The 21,086-nt window shown below is 39.6% G+C and overlaps 1 protein-coding gene across 1 annotated transcript; it reads right to left on the bottom strand.

Annotated features, from left to right (window-relative positions):
• On the bottom strand, nucleotides 1-20,975 carry LOC103133104 (serine/threonine-protein phosphatase 2B catalytic subunit beta isoform-like). The gene is made up of 11 exons (XM_007544873.2): nucleotides 20,863-20,975; nucleotides 18,164-18,309; nucleotides 16,075-16,214; nucleotides 13,324-13,401; nucleotides 12,221-12,315; nucleotides 10,713-10,838; nucleotides 9,778-9,855; nucleotides 9,600-9,684; nucleotides 8,901-8,998; nucleotides 5,483-5,530; nucleotides 1-295 (listed from the first exon to the last, which is right to left on the bottom strand). Exons 2-11 carry the CDS (start codon nucleotides 18,269-18,271, stop codon nucleotides 117-119), a joined length of 1,035 nt encoding a protein of 344 aa, XP_007544935.1. The 5' UTR covers nucleotides 18,272-18,309; nucleotides 20,863-20,975; the 3' UTR covers nucleotides 1-116.
• Nucleotides 20,976-21,086: the final 111 nt, after the last annotated feature.

Genomic DNA, 21,086 nt, shown 5'->3' with positions numbered 1-21,086 from the left:
GTGTGTGTGTGTGTTTCTGCTGTTTATATGCCTATGTACACGACTGGGTAAATATGGTATCACTGTAGAGACTGCAGGCAGGTGAGAGCGGGGTTGTTTTTCTGTTTTTCGGTCGATCACTGGATATTGCTGTTGTTGTCGGTGCCGTTGGGCTCGCCCATGTTCATGCGACCCATCGACAGCCCCACGCTGTTGACGGCGTCGCGTCGAGGCGGCATCCTCTCGTTGATCCGGTCCAGGCCTTTGGCCTCCTCGAAGCTGCTGATCCGGTGCTGCGGAGAGAAGCCTCGGATGGCTGCGGGCACACACATACGCAGAGTTAATATTTAGAAAAACACAGTAGAGGCGTGTGTATCCAAACCCTTTGGGATTCTGAAAAAACTGAAAATGAGACTTGAATGCACATGGCAATGGCTTTTTTCCAATTAAATATTCACATGTAGGGGTGGGCAATATGGACGTAAAGTTTTGTCACAATATTCTGTGTTGCTGTTGTAACTATGCTAGTTTCTAATGGTTCAATTTTTAGCTAATGTTGAAATATTAGGTTGATTATGCTTGTTTTTAGTAGGCCTCAGGTTAGCTTTAGACTCATGGTTTAATCAACGTATAGCTTAATCAGTAGAGTATTTTAAACAATTTTAATTAAAATTAGTCTAATTAGTAGAGTTTTTATATTGGATTACATCCTTAAAAGTGTAAGTCACATATACTCATCTGAGAAATGTTTTAGTTCATTATAACCAAAGAAGCAGAAAACTAATTAGAAAATATAGAGCATAATAGATGTTCTAGTATTTAAACTGCTCATGTCTGTTTTATACAAGTTTGAAGATATTATATGGGATGTGTGCTAATTTTTCATAACCAAAACCTGCTTTTTAGTGTAGTAACGCGCGGGGTCAATGGAGAGGTCAGCAGGGCTCTGTGCGGATTCAGAAAACCAGTTTGGAGGGATGGAAGTGCAGATAGCCGACACATTCAGTCCCACTGAGTGGAAAATGTTTCTGCATGAAGTAGCGCATCCATTGTTAATAGTTTGGGAAACTACGTTGAGGAGGTTTGGGAGGATGACTGAGATAGTAGATGGATTCATCCCATCACCTTGGAAAAACCTGCATTATCTCTGGGCAGAAAGTATCGCGCTCTGCCTGCATGCGGCGGTGGACAGACATCACGTGATACTGGTTCGTCTTGGGCTTCCAACACGCGCCAGTATCATCTGAACGGTGATGTCAGTACTCATACAACAGCCAAAGAACCATCTGGATATTGCCAGGCATAAATATAGTTGAGCTGCAGTACTTGGTCAGATTGCTGGGTTAAGACTGGTTTTTCTGTCTGGAGACGCGTCTTCGTATTTTCTCTTTTTCTAAAGGTGATTTATGTTTTCTATGTGGTTTTGGTATCTGATGGTTATGTTGAGATATTGGTGTCATTTTATGCATTCGACTGTGAATAAATTCCGGTTGATTGTGAAGTTGAGCCGTGATTGTTGTCTTTGCGGTTTCACTTTTACGCCTGGAATTAACCGACCCAGGGAGACGTGATCCATTACAGTTTTGCAAAATACGCTAACTGTTTGATCAATTAAAGTGTCAATAATTATCAATAAATTTGAAAATATGATTAAATACAGTAACGATTGCTGGTTTAAGGATATAAATAACTTCTTTATGTGACTTTTGTCCTCAAGAAGTGTACTTTATGTGGGAATGTTTTTCAAGAACAACGTGTATTTGTGGGTGTGTGAATGCTGTGACAGAAGTTGTGTTTCCATTAACCTTAAAGTTGAGCAAATTCGAATTATGAAAATTAATTCGCTTAATGGAATCATGCTAATTTCGAAAAAACTCAGGTTCTATGAAAAGTTTTTGCATTATGATGGGTTTTTTTTAACAATACGAACAGTTTTGAAGGATTTTAAACATCATTAATCGGAATTTATCATGACAACGATAAATCAATATTTATCATCACAATAATTGATAAATGATACGATAAATGCCCACCCCTGTTCCTGCTTCTAGCTGAGGGTCGGGTCAGGGTTTGGATAAACAACGCTCTGCCACTTTTACACCGAACTCGGCTCACACAGCGGGAGTCGGCTGATCTGCTGTCTGCTGGGATTGTTCTGACCCAGACTGACCATGGGTGTAAACCAGAGATTGATCCTGATTGATCAGGAGTCTGAGACACCCGGTGGGTTAAACATCCTCACCCAAAGATGCAGAGCTGCACAGAAACTATATCCTTAAAACACTTTGAACTGTAGACAGTCGGGCGTTTGTTCAAAAGATTCGTTTTTTTTTCTTCCCTTTTGAGGGATTTTTTTTAAACATCATTTTCTAATCCTGAGGGAGTGTAAGACAGAATGCAGCAGTAATTCTGTTAATCAATCCTGTTTGTATTTGATCGAACACATTGATTTTTTTTTATGGCAGTGAACAGTTTTTTCTTTCTCTGAGTTCATTGAACGTCTCCACGGTTTCTCTTAAAGGAGGCTCCTGCTGAAACGATGCGGCTCGTGACCCAGTTGTTGGGTTTCATCTTCAGCTTTTACAACCTCAATCTTGAACATGTTTAATAGGAATTTTAGGTGAAATACCAACCCAAAGAAAAGCAAAGTGAAAGGGGGAAAAAAAGATGTGGTTTTTAAACATTTTTAGAAACAAAAACTAAAATGTGTGGAATGCATTTGCCTTAACTCTAAATAAAAACTCAGTTCAAACTGCATCTTTATGTAGCATTTTCCTTCTGCTTCCCATTAACACCACACTTTGTGTTGGTTCAAAGCAGAAAATCCCCATAGAATACACTGAGGTTTCTTGTAAGGAGAGAAATAATAATTTTAAAACATGTTTACTGGGGGGATGAATACTTTTCCAGAGCTCAATCTGTGTTTTACGACTAGATAAAGCTCTGGTTCACTGTGTGCTGACTACAAAGTGTGATGTTTACAGGAAGGACTACGTGCCACACTGAGTCACAGGACAGCGCTGAGGCACTGAAACAGAAAGTCCCCGGTAGTGTTTTCCCCTTCCAACCGAATCATAAAGCGAAAGCTACAAACACATCTGAAATGTTCTAAGTTCATTCTGTAATGGTGATGATTTTCCAGACATAATGTGGTTTCACTGTGGTAATGAGTGAAAAAACATCATCTGAGTTTAAGGAAATAAATAAATCTTTACCTAAGGCGAAACATTGAGTCAATCAAGAACAAATCAAAATGCATTTTGATTATTTTATTAAGAAATTAAGCAAAGGAAATGAGCAATGACTCCCCTGGCTGGATCAGGGAAGTGAAGAAAAGATGAAAGTACATCGCTTTTAATATCCACTATCCCTCTACAAAGAGGGCAGACAAAGAGAGAGAGAGAGAGAGAGAGAGAGAGAGAGAGAGAGAGAGAGTGTTTCTCAGCTTATTTCACCACTCTGGAATTTGCACCTGCAGACTGCGACCTTGGACAGTTCAAACCAGAGAGGAAAACAACCTCCCAGAAACTCCTTATCTTCAGTCTTCCAGTAATTTAGCCAAAATTTTATTTGTATCAGTACATTATGTGCTTGTTCTCACACATATAGCTAAATACTCTGACAGAGTGAAAATCTTGTAATAATCATCTTTGGAAGAGCGTCTTGCGTCTCTTTTGAACAAAGGCGACTGTCAAAATACTCCACAACACGCTCTGCAACATAAGCTACGAATACATAAGAACATAAAAGCAAAAGGGATTTCCATAATTTATTCAAACAAACAAATTATGGACTGTACTTCAGGTAAGCTAAAGACAGCACTACACACAAAGCGGTGAGGCTAACTAGGACATGCAGACGGATCACCAAGTACTTCACTCGGCACAGAAGCCATGGCAACAAGTTGCTCAGCAGCACAAACAGACATCTCGGTACTTTTACCCCAGCTTCGTTTCAAAATGATTTTCTGTCAAAAACTATAGAGACGTGATGATTTTAACCATAGAGGACGGTGAATTTTTTTTTTTTAATCTTTACATATTTCTTCAATTTCTGCTTTTCAGTCACACTTAGTGTTTCAGATTAACCAGAACATTTTAATATCAGAAAAAGATGAGCTCAGTGAACTCTGAATGCTGTTTTCAAATAATAATTATATTATAGGGGAAAAAGCTACCAAACCAACCTGACTTCCTTCATTTTAGGGCTGCAACTAATGATTATTTCAGTTATCGGTTATTCTGACAATTAATCAATTAATTTGATGAAACAATTTTCACATTTTGCTTATTTTTCTCTTTCCTTTTTTGTATACTATTAGAAATACATTAAAAGGTGCAAAAAAACAGCAACAAACAATTCAACTCCCTTTAAAATAAGAAAATAAAAAATGTGTTGCCTAAAATGCGATGGCATTATGATCCTTCAGTGTTTGATCATTGGAAGCACAGGAAGAATCTGCAGCTAAAAGGTACTTCAAACATATGAAAAGCTCAGCACTTTGTGCTCAACATCAATGCATAGGATGGCTAATCTGTTGATTATTAATAGAAGATTTTTACAGAATTTGAACATTTGAATTTGAACATTTTGCATTTTAATCTTAAATGCAAAATGTATATACATGTATAGTACATTTTTGACTTAACAGCTCTAAGAATGTTTTTTCTTTCAAAAAATTGCCTTTATTTTGAGTTTGTTTACTTCAGTTAATTACTTGACAATTATTTCAGTAATCAATTAATCACAATTAATACAATTAATCGTTTCAGCCCTTTGTAATCTGAAACATGTACCGTAAGTGTGATTTTTTAAAAAGCAAAGAAAGAAGAACTATGCAAGGGCTGGAAATCATTTTCACAGAACTGCAGTTACAGCAAAAAATTTCCAGAAGCAGCTAAAAGCGTTTTTGTTGTTGTTGTTGTTGTTTTCTCTTAAATAAATTTCCCTTCAGCAAAGAAAACTCCTATGCAATCACTTCACTTTGACACATGCGTAGGCATAACTTGTTCCTTTCTGCACTTTGGTCATCATGTGACCAGCTGCTGAAAAGCTGGGATTCAACCTTGTAACGTTGGCTAAACTTCCTCCTAAAATCCTACTTACGATCACAAGTAACTCATGTTCTGCTTGTAAGAAGACGGATTTATTGCATACAGACTTAAATAATCCCTTAAACATCAGGAAAAGACACAGTGAGACATCAGAGTAACCATGACCACTGCCCCGCTCTTCTTCTTTTTATGGAAACGTGTCTTGTGGTGAGAGCTGCATCTGAAGGTGATGTGGAGAAGTGTTTGTGTGTGTAGTGGAGGCAACACAAGTGTGTGTGTGCGTGTGTGTATGCGTGTGTTTGCGTGGTGACCTCAGCATGAAGCGGTTTCAGGCTTTAGTTTTGAGAGGCGATGTGGTTAAAAGAGCTGGGTGCATTGTGGGTAAAGGAGATCTATGACCTCACAGGCATGGCGGCTGAGCGCGCACAGTGAAATGAGAGTGATTTTACCTTCAGCGTCCTTAACTGTCTCGATAGCTTCAATGGCCTCAATGGTAGCTGAAGGATGGCAAAAGAAGAGAGAGAAGGAATGACAGGAAGAGAGAGAGAGAGAGAGAAGACAGAATCCGGAGGAGAAGATGGCAAACAAAGAAAGAAGGAGGGGAAGGAAAACGAGGTGAAGGCTGAAACATGCTGTTGTGGATTTAAATATCTGCCTCAGGGCACAAAAAGAGTGTAGAAGAGACCACAGCTACACTCTAAAAAACAACTAAACTGGGTTTGTTAAATCACTTACTGTTTGTTACTGGTGGTTTGCTGATCTTACACAAAATAATTTGTTGAATGAATATAAAAAATAGATAAATTTTACTATATTGTAAGAGATCAATGTATGGGTTGAGGTTACAAAAAACTATTAGTGTTAGAGACACACCAGGAAACAGACTGAAAAGAGGCTAAAAATGTTAAAATATCCAATCTTATTCAAGTCAGCTTACACTGAACTAAATAACTCTGTTCTGTGGATGAATGAAGTCAAACTTAACTATTTCCAGAATCAATTACGTTTTTTAAAATGAAGTCTGATGAAGCACTCACGCTGCAAGAGAGCAAGATTTTCAGCAGATAACATTAAGGCTGAACGTATAACAGTAAAGTATATTATTTCCTTTTGAGCTATCAGTTTCTGTATGCTAAAGAACATAATTCACTTGGAAATGTCAATTATCCCTTATGCCTGGTTCACACGGCAGGATAAATTAAATCGATCTCTCTTCCGAACGCCCCATCTGAGAATCTTAGAGATGATTTGATTATTGTAACGTATCTAAATATAATCTTAGGAGATATTCCTGCTGTGTGTGGTGTGTTGAGAGTGAGCCTGTTGACTGTGACGAGTATCTAATCAGAAAGCCAGAAACATGAAGGGGAATTCAAAATGGCACACCAGAAAGTCTGGTGGACATCTTTGTATTGTGTTTTTATCTGCTAAAAATAGACCCCAAACTACTGGCATTGCTTCTTCCTCGTCTGCCATGTTTGTTTAGTCTGAACTCATGTTTGGTCTCGAGAAATTTTCCTTCTGACATCTCCGTGTTCATGAGTAAAATCCGTCTGTGTGTGGTGTGTTGTATTTGACCAAACCTGTTTTATCTATGACTGTTTTTAATCGTCATGTGGGCAAGTTCTCAGGTTTAGAAAATTTGCTGAGGATTTTCAAATCTTGCCATGTGAAACAGGCATTAGAAACTTAAAGTTCAGGAAAGGACCTCTTGGAAACACATGTACTCCTGTTTTAGTAATGCTAGCTATACTAATCTAGCTATGCTAATCTAGCTAAGCTAATCATGCTAACTGCTACTGTAAGATGTCTTTTTGTCTTTGTTTTAAATGATGATTGCATCTGTTTCTATCTCACTAATTATCTCTGCCAGAGAGTTTGGTATAATTTTACAGAGTTAAGGGTAAAGATGGACACTTTCCAACCTTAAACCCATTGCTGACATAATAATCTACAACATAGTTTATTTATGGTGAATCAGAATCAAATAGTTGTTTAGAAATTTATTTTCTTTTTTTAGAGTCCATCCAACAAATTATTATTTTTTTGAGTGCGCATCTTTTTAATCAACTCTTTTTTGTTGTTGTTAAAAATGAACATATTTAGAAATGCATAAACACTAGACAGGGAATTCATACACAAGTCAACCTAAAAAAACAAGCATGTTAGAGTAAAAATGAATTAAAACTGATTACCCAAGAGTCCACAGTTCTTAAAGTGAGAGTCAGAGACATGTTTCAGGCTTTAAACATGCAAAGCCCTCCGAGCATTATCAAGGCAGCCTCAGCTTTAGAGAGCAGCTGGTGTTAGCAGCGGCTTGAGTTAGCTCTCTAGCTAGCTTCCTGTCTCTCTCTCTCTCACACACACTCACACACATTTGTGTCGGTTCTGTCACCGTTTACACTTTTTTTTTTCAAATTGACACCATCCATGTTCTGTCCTGTTCTGACTCGTGTCTGCGTTGAGGGTTATCCACGTTCACGCTCACACACACTCAGCAGGCTGTTAGTATCCTCGGCTATGAGGTGAGGTGGAGAGAGTGAGCGAGTCAGTGAGGCAAAAAGATGAGAGCAAAGAAACAGCTGGAAAGGAGGAGAAGAGTGGGGGGCTGGAGGATGAAGCTGGTCAATGTGTTGAGAGGTTTTTTTTTCCTCAACATTTGTTTCTGAATGTGTGTTTCAGAGTAAAATCTGTGGAGTGTCTTTGTACGATCAGTGCACAGTCTTAGCTCTGGAAGTGTCGGCCATGTTCACACCTCTTGAAGAGTTCCACATTTTGTCGCAAATTTCAACGCGTCTTATTGGGATTTTATGTCAGAGACCAACAGAAAATTGTGAATATTTGTGAAGAGGAATGAAAATAATAGAGAATTTAAAGCTACAGTGTGTAACTTTTACAAAAAATATGACTTTTGTTAAAGCTGTCACTGTGACGTGAGAGTATAGTATGAGACATGAGGTAATCTGTGACAATATCAAGCTCCTCTGCCTTCTCTCTGAGCTATTATTGCCGTCTACAGAAATGCATCGCTCCTTACCAAAAACAACTCATCGGAGCCAGGAGGAAGGTCTTAGTGCTGTCAATCAACCTTGTGTATGCAATGCTCAATGTACTAAAGGCGGAGAAACAACTTACTGCTACAGGAAACCCATTTATCTGCCGATCTCAGTGGCCATGCTAACTAGCCTTAGCTTTCATGGCAGACTCTGCTGTCAGGAGGAAGCTGTAGCTTAGCAGAGACTAACGGAGGGAGGGAAAGAGGGAATGAGCAGCACGTATGCAAGAATAATTGACAGCAATATCATCTGCCTCCTGGCTCTGATTGGTTGTTTCTAGTTAGCAGTGGGAAAAGGCAGAGGAGCTCAGATTATCTCTTATATCACTTTCACAACATAATGACAGTTTCAACAAATATGTAAAAAAAAAAAATAAAATAAAATAAAATATATATAAAGATATAAAAGATATGTATCCTTTATATATATATATTTTATAGTCAACACTTTGTAGAGGCTGTTGCAGTGTCTCTACCAGCTCTGCACCTCTAGAAAGTGATTTTTTAAAAATATTTTCTGCTAAATAACTCAAATCTGAGTCAGATTGGATGGAGAGTGAACCTCCTCTGTATCAGGTCCTTTGCAGTCTCCATCATGTTTTCTGACAGGAATTTTTGGAAACTATGAATATTTCTTTTCTTCTTCACAAATTTGCACTATTTTCTGTTGGTCTCTTAAATTAAATCTCAATAAAATGCTTTGACGTTTGTGGCTGTAACACGACAAAATCTGCAACCCTTCCAGAGGTGTGAACACTTTTGTGAGGCTCAGTATATGTGTGTGTCGGGCTGTTTGTTTGTGAAGCTCTCACCACTTTGCAGGGTCTGCTTGCCCCCGGACAGGACCCCACTGGGCAGCATGCCGGTAGGAGTCAGCCCCTTCAGGGTCAGAACGTTCTCACTCTCTTCCCTGCAAAGGACGGATGTGAGCGGGGATGAAAAAAGGAGAAACAAGTTTATCGGGAGAGAAATTCAGAGAACTACACACTTCCTCACACAGCACACCTGCAAAAACACAGTGACAGATTTAAAAAGCAGAACTCCAAAATGTGATTTTCAAATAAAAGGATGCAATGACAACTGACTTCTGCAAAAGATTAGGAAGAAAGAAGCAGCTTATAGACATCTGTACAGACAGATTTACAGATGATTGGATTTTCTATAGGGCTGCGCCAAGAAATTACTCAGATTTTCTTAATTTTGGGAAATTGCTGATCGGCCGATACTTAACACGAGAAATCAATCTACCTTATATACATTCACAAAAGTCTAAATGTCAGCCACTGTTCTTATTTTGCTCTGCCTGAGAGAGAGGCCTGACTGACAGACCCTTCCACCAGGTTCTCGGTTCATAATAGTCACTCCACTGAAGCCAGCTTTGCAACTTTGTCATTAAATTTTCCAGACAAAAGGAAATTTGCTGTCAGAATCAACAGACTATTGCTTTTAAAGGTAGGCGTTCGTCCAGACGGTTGCACACCGACATGTTGTGTGACAGAAACTCGACCCACCGTAACACAGAGAACATTTTAGCCATCTTCCCGATGGCCCGGATCTTGTTTTTGATAACCTCTTTCCTCGCTGCGGCTGCACTGGCTGTCAAAGCAACAGAGAAATATAGAGTCTTAATACATCAAAACAAATGTGTTGACACTAAAAAGGTTTCTTCTGTCATCTATGACGTCTCACCGTCATAGATTTCCTCTCCGTCGTTCATGAGTTCATCATCTGAGCAGATACTCAAAACGTTGACCAGCATCTCCGTCACTGTCACAAACAGAGAAACGCGTTTTAATTATTCTGTTTTTGAGATGTCAAATCGATCACAACAAAGTTACACATCAGAAGGAAGGAGCTCCTTTTAGACTTTCAAAGTATTATAATGTAAATTGTTCTGCTCTAATGTGATCCTCATCACAGCATCATTTGACTGCAGAAAGATTTTGTCAGGATTTATAAGTTCAGGAAGCCAGAAGCACAAAATGGTTTGAGCTTTTTCCTCCTCCGTTGTCCTTACTGTGGCGCCACCATATGGCCGGACTCGACTCCTGCAGGGTAATTACAGATGGTGGGCACAAATGGGTTTTTAAATAGCTAAATTTGTGGCAGTAATAAATAAAAAAAACAAAACAAAAAAAAAACACACAAAACAGAAATACATGGACACCAGTGGTTTACATTCATAACTGGACCCAGAAATTATAAAATAGATTTAAAAATATAAACAATGTTATGATTTTTTTTCTACAATAAAATGCTGTGAATACAGCATGACTTATTGTTTCCCATTCAGACACTGCAAAAATTACGACAATTAGATGTTTATCTGTGGTTTCAAGGCAGATTTTTGTCTACTTGACAACATAGTAACGTTTCTTGTCGTCATACTTTTTACCAATAACTCAAAGCATAAGTTAAGACTGACACTTTGATCAGTGGATTATATTCTGATTTGTGCCTTTTCTTCATGGCCTTGGTGGAGATTAGCTGACCGAGGGGCAGTTTGAAGATATCTGGCTGATAAAATGTGAATGTGTCTGCAGGTAACATCAATATTTGTTTAATATTGACAGGTCAGAGATCATGCAGTGAGTCCATCAGGATGGACTGTTTATATTTGGTACCTTTTTCTCCTACAAAAGGCAGCGACCACGTGAAGACGTCCATGAAGTTGGGCAGCCAGTAAGGATGTGGAGAGCAGTTGAACTGACGGATGTTCATCACATTGTTCTCATACTTTAACACCGCCGCTGCACACACACACACACACACACACAGATACACACAATTAGGATGCTTGAACAGGACCGAAACTTTACAAGAAACACACAATTAGGATGCTTGAACAGGACCGAAACTTTACAAGAACGGTTAAAACAGCTGAAACGTTGACTCTGTTTCAAATATGTATATAAAATAAACCTGTAATAACTTGCTAAAGTGTTCACACTCACATTGCAACAACAAGCCGTTATGTATTTTACTTCTATCCGGCCAGTAGAAGAGAAATTCAGTTTTTTGTTTTTTTTTTATCAACAGCTGGATTTATGTAAACCAATAAATCATTTTTGGTTTTTGAAGATTTCATTTTTGGAAAATCTGGATATCTTTTTTCACCAATACACTTCTTGGCTTTTCATAATTCAGAGTGATGTCAGCACACCAAGAGCCGCCATTTTGTTTAAAAAGTGTGTTTTACAGATTGTAATTATGTGTGGACTTTGAATTCAGGTCAACTCTACAATGGGAAAGACGCAAGCCAGCCTATGATTTATTCTGAAGCTACAATAAAAGTTGTAATGTTACAACGATAAAGTCGTAATATTAGGAAAATAAAGTAGTAATTTCATGAGAACCCCAACATGAAAACAAACTAAAAATTAAAATGAGAAATGTTGAGCATCTTGTGAGGATGTACTTTGGCATAGGTTTTGTAAATAGTACTTTATAATTAATAGAAACACTTAATCTTTTAACATATCAGCATCAAATTATAATCAGTAGACGAACTTTGAAACGATCCTGGAAACAGCTGAGTTTATTTAGAAGAAAGAATCACAGACTAAGATGCTTATGTCTGATCCTGATAACTCTACGCCTGTTCTCATTAAAACAACTTTTTCCTTGGAATATTAAAACATCTTTTCATCCTTTTATGCTGATATTGTGACTATATTCTCATACTTAAACAAAAATCCTTAGAGCCTGGCCCATGAGACCCCGCCATACAACTTAGAAGGGGTGACTGAAGTAAAAGTCACTTTTCTGTAACTTGTAATGTCTTTTTAGTAAATAAAAAAAGTGATGGAAAAACAAAAATCAATTAAAATCTAAAATCAGTTCAGGTATTTAAAAAATTGAGGTTAAGCCCTTTCGCCTACATCTACATTTCAAAAACCACAAATCGTCATCCTGCTTCTACTGGATGACGATTTGTCATCCAGTAGAAGCAGGATGTCTACTGGATGACGATTTGTCATCCAGTAGACAAATTATTTAGTTGGTCTACTAAATAAAATCTCGATAAAATACCTCGAGGTTTGAGATTGTCACATGACAAAAATGTGAGTCATTTTAAGGAGTACAAAAACATTTCCACGGCCCTGTGTCTGTGCCGGCGCGTGCGCCAAACCTTTGTTGTTGTAGACGTCCAGGTAGTTGGGCGCAGAGAAGATGGTGATGAGGGAGGGGAAGCCCGTCGTCTGACTCTTCCTGTACATGCGATATCTGCGCAGGGAGAGGCAAACAAGTCGCCCACGTTAGCGCTATTCAAATGAGACGCTGAGCTGCAGATGGAGTCGGACGGGTTGCTTCAGAGGTCTCTGCAACCAGACAGGGACTGGCTCAAAGTGAGACAGGTAGGCAGTAACAGAAAAATAAAAAAGATAGGTGTCGATGCACCGAGCAAAGACTTCAGTGTTTGCAAAAATAACAGCTTAGTCACAATAACAAGCATAGACTTTGAATAAAAGCAGTGTCTATACTTGTATTTCTGTATGTCCGTGGAGTTTGTTGGAGTTTATCTTAGATGTAAAATAAGTTCTTTGTTACTAATAAATATATTGATGTCCATAAAAAAATCTAAATATTTAAATTACATTACTTTTTCATAGATATTAATGGTTTCAAAAAAGTCGTGTTATACTAGCTGGCTGCTGCTCAGCTAAATGTCTGATCACGAACAGAAACAGGCAAAATGAAGGTTTATGTTTATGATAAATGTGACTTTGTGTTCTTCTGTTTGCGGTGCAGTTTGAACAAAATGATTCGTTGATGCTGTGAGGATTTTGTCACAGCGCCTCCACGTTAGTACGGAAACTTCATCCCCAGAACCAGAACCAAACATGGAGAAGCAGCATTCAGTGTTGACGAGTCATTAACCTGGAGAACAAACTTCCAGAAAACTGCAAACAGTCGAAACACTGAGTTTTAATTAAGTTTTCAATTAAAGCTAAAAACCCATTTGTTTAGAGTTCTCTTTGATTAATAATTAGAACATTATTCTACATATTTGTGTATTTGCTTGACGATTTCGATGATAGCATTTGACAAAATGTAACGTTTATTGCTTGTTTTTTAATTGGCTACTGTGTTATGTTTGTGTGATGTAAAGCATTCTGAACTGCCTCGTTGCTGAAATGTGCTACACAAATAAACTTGAGAAAAAGGTTCCTGAATGCTGAATGTCAAATTAACAGGTTAAATAATTTTGTAATTTGATGGTAGCCGACTCACCCGGCATCCTGAGCTTCATGCGCTCTGATGATGGACAGCAGGTTGTTGGTCTGTAGGAACTCACACACTGCAGGATAACTGGCACGGAGAAAAAGACGACAGAATTAGGAAGAAACAAGAGAAATATCCTTTAAGCGGCACTGCTATGGCCGCTGTGTGGCCAGCAGGGGGCGTCAGTGAGAGATCGGCTCATGGCTGCCGCTCCGTGCTGTGCTGTCGGTGCCTGGTTGTTTTACCGCTGCTGTGTCTCCTAAACCTGGAAAACGAGCAGGAAGCGTGTCACAACGCCGCCTCGGCCTCGCCGGGGTCGGCTCCGTCTCTCCTCCTCTCCTCCTCTCCATCCTGCCGCCACCATCGGCTGCTCTCCCTCCCTCGTTTCCCTCGCCGTATCTTAACATCCCTCCATATCTGGCAGGAGTAGCCGGTCGTCATAGCAACAGAACCGTGCAGTCTCCCCGGGGATTGTGGGAAATCTTTTCATGCTGAAGCTGAACTGTGTGCGTGCGCTGGCGAACGTCTCGGTGTGTTTACTCGCATGCTCTTCGCATTGGCCGTGGGTTTTTTTTTTTTTCTTTCCTTCTCTCTGCTGCAAATCCCTGAAATTACTAAGTGAACCTCGGATGTGATTGAACTCTTCTTTCTGTGTCACATCCCAAAAATAACAGCCCCAAAGTCTACCTGAAACTTATTAGCTTTCTGATTTATAGTTGAGCAGCTCGTCTCACCTGCGCCGCGCGCCCACAAGGCGCCCCAATAATTGAAACGCACCGAGTGAGGCCAGAGAAAGTCATCCATCTCTGTTTCGACTGCCCGCCTTAATGATATTGCTCCTGCAGAGTAGCTTTGTATGTCTGCATATTGCATTTCCCCAGGCTTGTTTGAACATCAGGTTAGTTTATATCTGTGAGCTTCATAAGCGTCGGGACTCGGAGGCTAACGGACTGCTCTCTCTTGTTCAAATGGACTGAAACTGCCAGAGCTCGTAGGGAATATTCAGTTTTATTGGAGGGAGTTTGTGAAAAGGGCTGGTGACTATGATGAGAGCTTTAAAGGGGAAGTGTCATGTATTTTACAGGCATATACTGCCATTTTATAGCACAATCAAGTAACTCTGTTACCGTCAGTTGTTATAAACATGCTGTATTAAATATGACTTAAAAGAAAAGTTATTTCCTAATTTAACGCTTTGAAATTGAGTCTCTGTCTCTTTAAGAAGCTCCTGCTCTTTCTGAAACTCTGCCTTCAGGAAGTCATCCTAACATGGCTCCTCTGTTAACGCTTTAATGTTTTTACCAGCGTTTCTCTCAGAAGTAGCTCCTATAATGAGCTCAAATGATGCTCAGTTCCAGTTAATTGCTAATTGCAATTAGCAATTTGCTAATTGCTGCTGACTAGTCTGAAGGAGCTGAGTGAGGGAGTCGTGTGGGCGTCATGTTCGAGGCCGATCCAGCCCGACTGGTGAAGTTGCATTATAGGTCGAGCCTGAAGGAAGCCTCGCATATTCTAATTAAGATTTGCTTATTTTCCTTTTAGATCATAATTTGAGTAAGCAGCGTAACTTTGTCAGTTTTTAGCTTTGGTTTAACGTCTTCCAGCTCCATTTTGTCGCTTGTTGTAATCGCAGAGTAGGTCGATCATCTGGAATGTGCATTGGGCTTAGATCATAAATCTAAACTCTACTAACAAGTTGATTTTACCCATTGTGGATAAATTCCACTGAATATTTTAAAACGCTGCTAAAAGCCTATTCGTATAGACAAGCTTTAAATTTTGATTTGATGTTATGTTTGATGGGCTTTTCCTACAGATTCAATGAAGCACTTTGTGATTTTATCTTTGGAAGGTGCTATACAAATACAATTCTGCTTACTTTTACTAATTGGTATGTTACTAAGTCTGTAGTAGACTGTTTGTTATACCGACTGTTACGACCGGCGTCGTAAGGTTAATTATACTAACATGAGTGTGCAGGTACCCGTCCCTGATTGGCTTTCCAGAAGACGACGGAACGTCTAATTGGCTGCTTCCCGCAGGTGACGAATATACAGGAACACAGGAAGCGGACTTCCTGTGTTCCATCCTCTACTCATCTCCACTGGCCACACCCCTTTCCTTTGTTCGTCTGTGTTAGAGTTCTGGAGTGTAGGAGTGAGCTGCCGTTTATGTTTCCTCAGTTTTCTCATGTTTTTCTTAGTTAGGAAGGTAAGTTTTTGTCCTGTGGTTTATTTGCTTTCGATTAGGTAAGTTTCTGTTACTATTTAGGTAGTTTCCTTTTGTTTGTTGTTTTCGGCAATAGCTCACTCTGAAGCCAAATACTCCATTTGTAACATCTTTGTCAAATACATCTTTTTAAAATAAATAATAATCAACTGTTCGACTTTGTGTGTCGGTTGCTGAGATCAGAGGAGGATGGATCCTTCATGTTGCGACCTGGCCCCCCCTAGACTGGTCGTAACACCGACAGACAAGCTAACACATAATTACCTTTTTAAAATTTCAAATATTTCTTAGAAAAACCTTATGAGGTCCCACCAATGGTAGCTGACACATGGCATTCACAGCTGACTGACAGCATACAGCAACGTGTAGGGGAGGGGGCTCACTACTCCATGCTAGACATATAGAAGAAAAGCGCACTTTTCTTTGTTCACGATTAAAAGAAGGTCATGTTTTGACAAAAGACATTTTCCGAAGCCTTTATTTTTGAATGTTGCTTGTGTTGATGTGAGACCTGGCTGTGTGTTTTTGTACCTGTAGAAGTAGGAGCATCCTCTGACCGTGTTGTGGCCAAAATACTCCTGGGTCTTCTCGTTGCCAAAGTCTTCCAGGGGGTCCGACCACAGCAGGTCGCACATGGGCCCAAACGCTGGGGGCTCCTTGAATCGGTCCAACTGGGACACGGACACACACACGTAAGCGTACAGAGACACAAATTCTCACCATGAATGTTAAAATAAAAACCTCAGAAACATGAGCTGAAAAATGCTGTTTGTGCGCCACAGTCACATAACCGCAACTGAGCACATAGAGTATAAATCAGAGCGGAACGAGGGCAGAAAACACGGGGAAAAAAATTAAAATAAAATAAACACACAAACACACACTGTCAAGAGCGGAGCATCTCCATGGCAACCCTCACCGCACAGGAGGGAGAAGATGTCACACCAGCAGATTCACCATGGAAACACTGCCATTAGAGGAGGAAGTGTGTGTTTCTTTGTATGCTGTGGTTTCTGGGAACTGTACATGTTCCTGCTACGGTTTCTCTCCTCGCTCCGGTGTTATCCAAAGATTCTGTTTATTGTTTTTTTTAAGGCATTCATAAAAAAAAGTTGCTGCAGGTTTGTGGCTGCCTGCAGGTGTGCTTTCATTGAGCTCATCATGTTCCATTAACCCTGATAGTAGTGTCCGTGTGGGCTTTGCACCGAGAGCGATCAGGGAGCGCCGAGCCATGAAGGGCAGGAAACCTGAGAGCTGTTGGCATGTTGACTCCTCAGAGTCGGGCTTCTGACTGCACACTGTCAGCCAGCTGCAGCGCCGGTCATCCACATGAACTCATATTAACAACACACGTAGGTCAGCCAGTTTCATAACCTGTTTGAAAATTTAGCTGAAGGATGAATTTTTACTCATTTTAAAGAAACCAGGAATTTATATGTTTCTTAATCTGTGTAAGATTTGGCATTAATAAAATGATTTAACAATCAAGAATTATGCTTATCGTTAATCAAACCAATCTTTACCCTGAAACATCCAATAATTAAAAATTAACACCAACAACACTATAAACAATGTTTCTTAGAACCAACTTTTAAAAATGTACTCTAATTTGTTACAGCTAATTTTATTTTATTTTTTTTAAAGTTGGTTCAAAGAAACATTTTTTTTCCAGAGTAAAGAGAAAAGGGAAACCTTTTCTAAATAACAGGTAAACACTGAAAGTACTGTTAAGATGGAAATTATTAATACCACTGTCAGATTTAGATTAAAAAAATATTTTCATTCGACCACGGGAGAAATTATAAAGGACTCTCAGAAAATAGTGAAAAAGGAGGATTGTTTTAATTTTATTTTTAAAAATGACATGTTAAAAATTAGAATCTTTTCCATGATCTTAAAAAAAACGAAGACAGGAAAATGAGAATGTTGATTGCAGGAATCAAATCCTCCTTTTTACTGCTGGCCAGCTAAATGTAAATATGGCAAGGGTATGAATAATTCTGAGCTTGACTTTGTAGCTATCCGATTGATCTGATCTGTTAATATGAAGTGTAAAGAAAAGAATAAAAACACATTTTTGTTATTTATGTACTTACGAAAGTAAAAATAAAATCCTAAAACATGGCTGTATGGATTGACATACAGCCATGTTTTACAATACATGTTTTAAATATTAGTTATGGCTTTTTAAAAATATTTAATATTGCACCAGGTGGTCTTCCAGCAAAACAAAAGTTAAGCATGTGTTCAACTCTCCATTAAGTCACATGCAGAATTATTTCAAAGCTGAATCTCTTCAGGTCTTCATATTTGGATAAAGAAGTGACATAAAGAGGGAGAACTGTCTACGTATTTTCCAGGATATGTCCTCTATGCTTTAATAAGTGCTGCAGTAACACATCGCTTTATGTGTTACTGCAGTGGAACACATAAAGCGATTTCTGGTGCATCGTATTTAACTAAACATGATCAAACTATTGAACAAATTTAGCTCGCAATTACAACATTCTGAGAGATCTGGTTCAGGATGTTAATTCTACATACTACATACTGTGTGTGTGTGTGTGTGTGTGTGTGCGTGCGTGCGTGCGTGTGTGTGTGTGTTTGGTTTCTGTTGTACCTTCTTAATGTCGTCCAGTGTGTGGATTTCGGGCGAAAGCCCCCCATGGACACAGAGAAACTGCTGGTTCATCAGCGCCGCCAGGGGAAGGCAGTCGAACGCCTCCATGCAGGAATCGTACACCTGTTCTGAGTACTTGATCTTACCTGGAGGTCAGAGGAGTAGAGGGACGTTTCAGCATTCGGGACAAACACACACTTGTTCGCACGTTGATAGACAACGCTTCCAACAGCCAACACACTAACAAATCTACACCGCTTTTACTCTCTGACTAAATGGTCATTTCTGGCAGAAGTCTGTGCGGCTGTTCTCAGTGTATTTGTATTCATATAGCTGGCATAACAGTTAGCTAATATCATAATGTGTCACACAATTATTTGCACTTCTTAAACCTTTTCAAATACACAAATACTCTTAAGTAGTGTGTTGCTGTTTAGTATGATGGATGTAATAGAGGGGTAACAACAATTATTTGAAAATATGCAGTTCATCCATTTTCCTACAATAGTCATCTGTTTAGTAAATAGTCTAATTTAAGACGCAAAATCAGAACAAAATGGAAGATTTTCACTTCTTTCAATGGCCCAGTCAAAGTCCAGAGCAACATTTAACTGAGAATATAAATACATGCCACATTTTTTTTTAGATTTTGTTTTTACAAACCCTTTAATTTTGTCCTTCCACTAAAAATTCACACTGTACTTTGTGCTTTTTCCTCAAATAAAATCCCAAGTGAAAACACATTGAAGACTGGGGTTGTAATGTTAACATTTGTGGACTATGAATACTTTTACAACGCTTTGTATATATTCAAACTCGCTACAGAAAAAAACATTTCTGGCACAAATAAAAGCTTGAAGCAGGAGGGGGGAAAAAACCACACTTCTCCACACAGTGTCTTTCTAAGAATATTTTACAAGAGGCTGTAACAAACTAATTGACACAAAAAGGGATTAAAACACAGCCGAAAATAGATCAGAGAACGCAGATAAGTAAAGATAAAGACGGCGGATTTTTAAAGAAGGGAGGCCACAAAGGGAGGAAACTAATTTCAAACAGAGGAGAGATGGAAGCAGGAACGGTGACGAAAAAGGGAAAGAAAACGTTAATATTTCAGGGTACCAATAGCCGGTGTTCTTCAGCGAGGAGCGTGTTTGTCATCCTCTCCATCTGCCTGGTGTAGAGCAAGAGCTCGTTATTGCCAGTCCACCAGTTGTCAGCTCCTTCCACGCACTCAAACATTTATGAAGACATACGCGCGCGCGCAGCCATAGCGCTTGCGCTTGCGCACACACACAAACACGCGCGCTCACACACATAGCAGATGGTAATTGAGGGCAACCACTATTCGCCACGAGCACCAGGGGAAATTAGCTTCCTCGTCCCTTGGCCAATCAGACACAGAGGAGCAAGTCCCTGAGCCAATCATTAAGGGCAAAATTAATTCGCCGCTAATCACCCACACTCGGACAGGATGCCGAAACATGGCGGCGGCGGCAGAGGCCGACACATACGCGGAGAGAGGAAAAGAATGAGGAGGGATGGATGGAGAGAGACGGGGTAGTGTGGGGAAGGAGGGACACAAATCCCCAACAGCAGGAGCAGAAAGAGAGGAAAGGTTGAGATTAGGAGGAGAGGAGATTCAACTGGAAGTAGAAAATATCCGGATGATCATGTGTGGATTAGCTGATCAAATAAATTATCAGCTAATCCAGTGCGAAATGTTTTGAGCATGAGTGTTTAAGCCTTTCCACAAGTATTTAATTGGATGTAAGTCTGGACTTTGACTGGGCCATTCTAACATGAGATGCTGCTTTGTCCTTAACCATTCCAGTGGACCTGAGGATATGAGTTTAGGATTGATGTCCTGCTAAAATGTGAACATCTGCCTCTAACAGTTTTTCTTCCATTGCTGTCCTGTATTTAGCTCCGTCCATCCTTGTTCCTGTTAACCCTGACCAGCTTCCCCACAATTTGATTTTGTCATGTAGGTGCAAAAAAAAGTGATGTCCTTCCTTCAAATGTTTGCTGTGTCCCTTTCATGGCCTGTGGCTTCAGCCCTACCTCCTCCAAACCTCATCTGTACCTTCTTCAACCCCAACTCTACCAACACTATCTTCTACCCTTATCTCTAACTACTTCATCCCTCATTCCTACTTTCTTTGTTCCACATCTCTACCTTCCTCATCCTTACCACTACCTCATATTCCTGTCACCTTCATCCCTCATTTGTGGATCCATAATTTTTCATTCCTTATCCTTTCTCCCTCAAATTTACTTCTTTCATCCATCATTTCTGCCACATTCTTCATCCCTGCTTCTTTTATTCCTCATCCCTACTCCCTTTATCTGTCATCCATAGCTACTTCTCCCTCGATAGTATTTGATTGGTCCTCTTTTGCCCTCACTTCATCTAAAATTCATTTGTCGTATTCTCTTAAAACACCAACAGTTCTCTGAAACTGTGACTGCTGTGGCGTCGTCCTCACTAGTGAAGAACATGCTGACTTCTTTTCTCTTAGGCATATGTATTGTCTACATATGCATTAATAAAACATAGTTCCCAGCATTCTTGTTGGAAAAAGACAGAAAAAAAAGCAAACATCTAAAATAACTTAAGCCTTGCATGCCAGAGGGACGATGTCACACAGACGGAAAGAGCATGTCATATCAGGAGGGCAAAGAGTGACAAAACTCACATTCTTGTTTGAAGGTAAAATATTCTGTCAGATGTCTACATTCATGGTTTCCTCGTAGAAGAAAGAGCGTCTTTGGGTAGAGGATTTTCAGTGACCACAGGTAGAGCACACACTGAAAGGTTCAGGAGAGAAAAGACAGACATTAGAAGTATGACGGCTCTGCAGCCACAGCCACCTTTACCTTTAACAAAAGATGCAACAGTGATGGGTGAGTCAGACTGTGG

The sequence above is a fragment of the Poecilia formosa genome, unplaced genomic scaffold, assembly GCF_000485575.1.
Source record: "Poecilia formosa unplaced genomic scaffold, Poecilia_formosa-5.1.2 Scaffold2254, whole genome shotgun sequence".
NCBI classification, from domain to species: domain Eukaryota; kingdom Metazoa; phylum Chordata; class Actinopteri; order Cyprinodontiformes; family Poeciliidae; genus Poecilia; species Poecilia formosa.
Note: the sequence above shows the minus strand (reverse complement) of the source record. Positions and strands in the feature narration are given on the sequence as shown.

What these genes read in the sequence shown, in the direction of transcription:
- LOC103133104 (XM_007544873.2), bottom strand. Translation starts at nt 18,271, where the DNA reads ATGGAGGCGTTCGACTGCCTTCCCCTGGCGGCGCTGATGAACCAGCAG. An exon ending in CAAGCAGACCCTGCAAAGTG is followed by an intron (nt 5,531 to 8,900) that starts GTGAGAGCTTCA and finishes GCCATCCTTCAG; the next exon opens with CTACCATTGAGGCCATTGAA. An exon ending in GACAGTTAAGGACGCTGAAG is followed by an intron (nt 296 to 5,482) that starts GTAAAATCACTC and finishes GTGTGCCCGCAG; the next exon opens with CCATCCGAGGCTTCTCTCCG.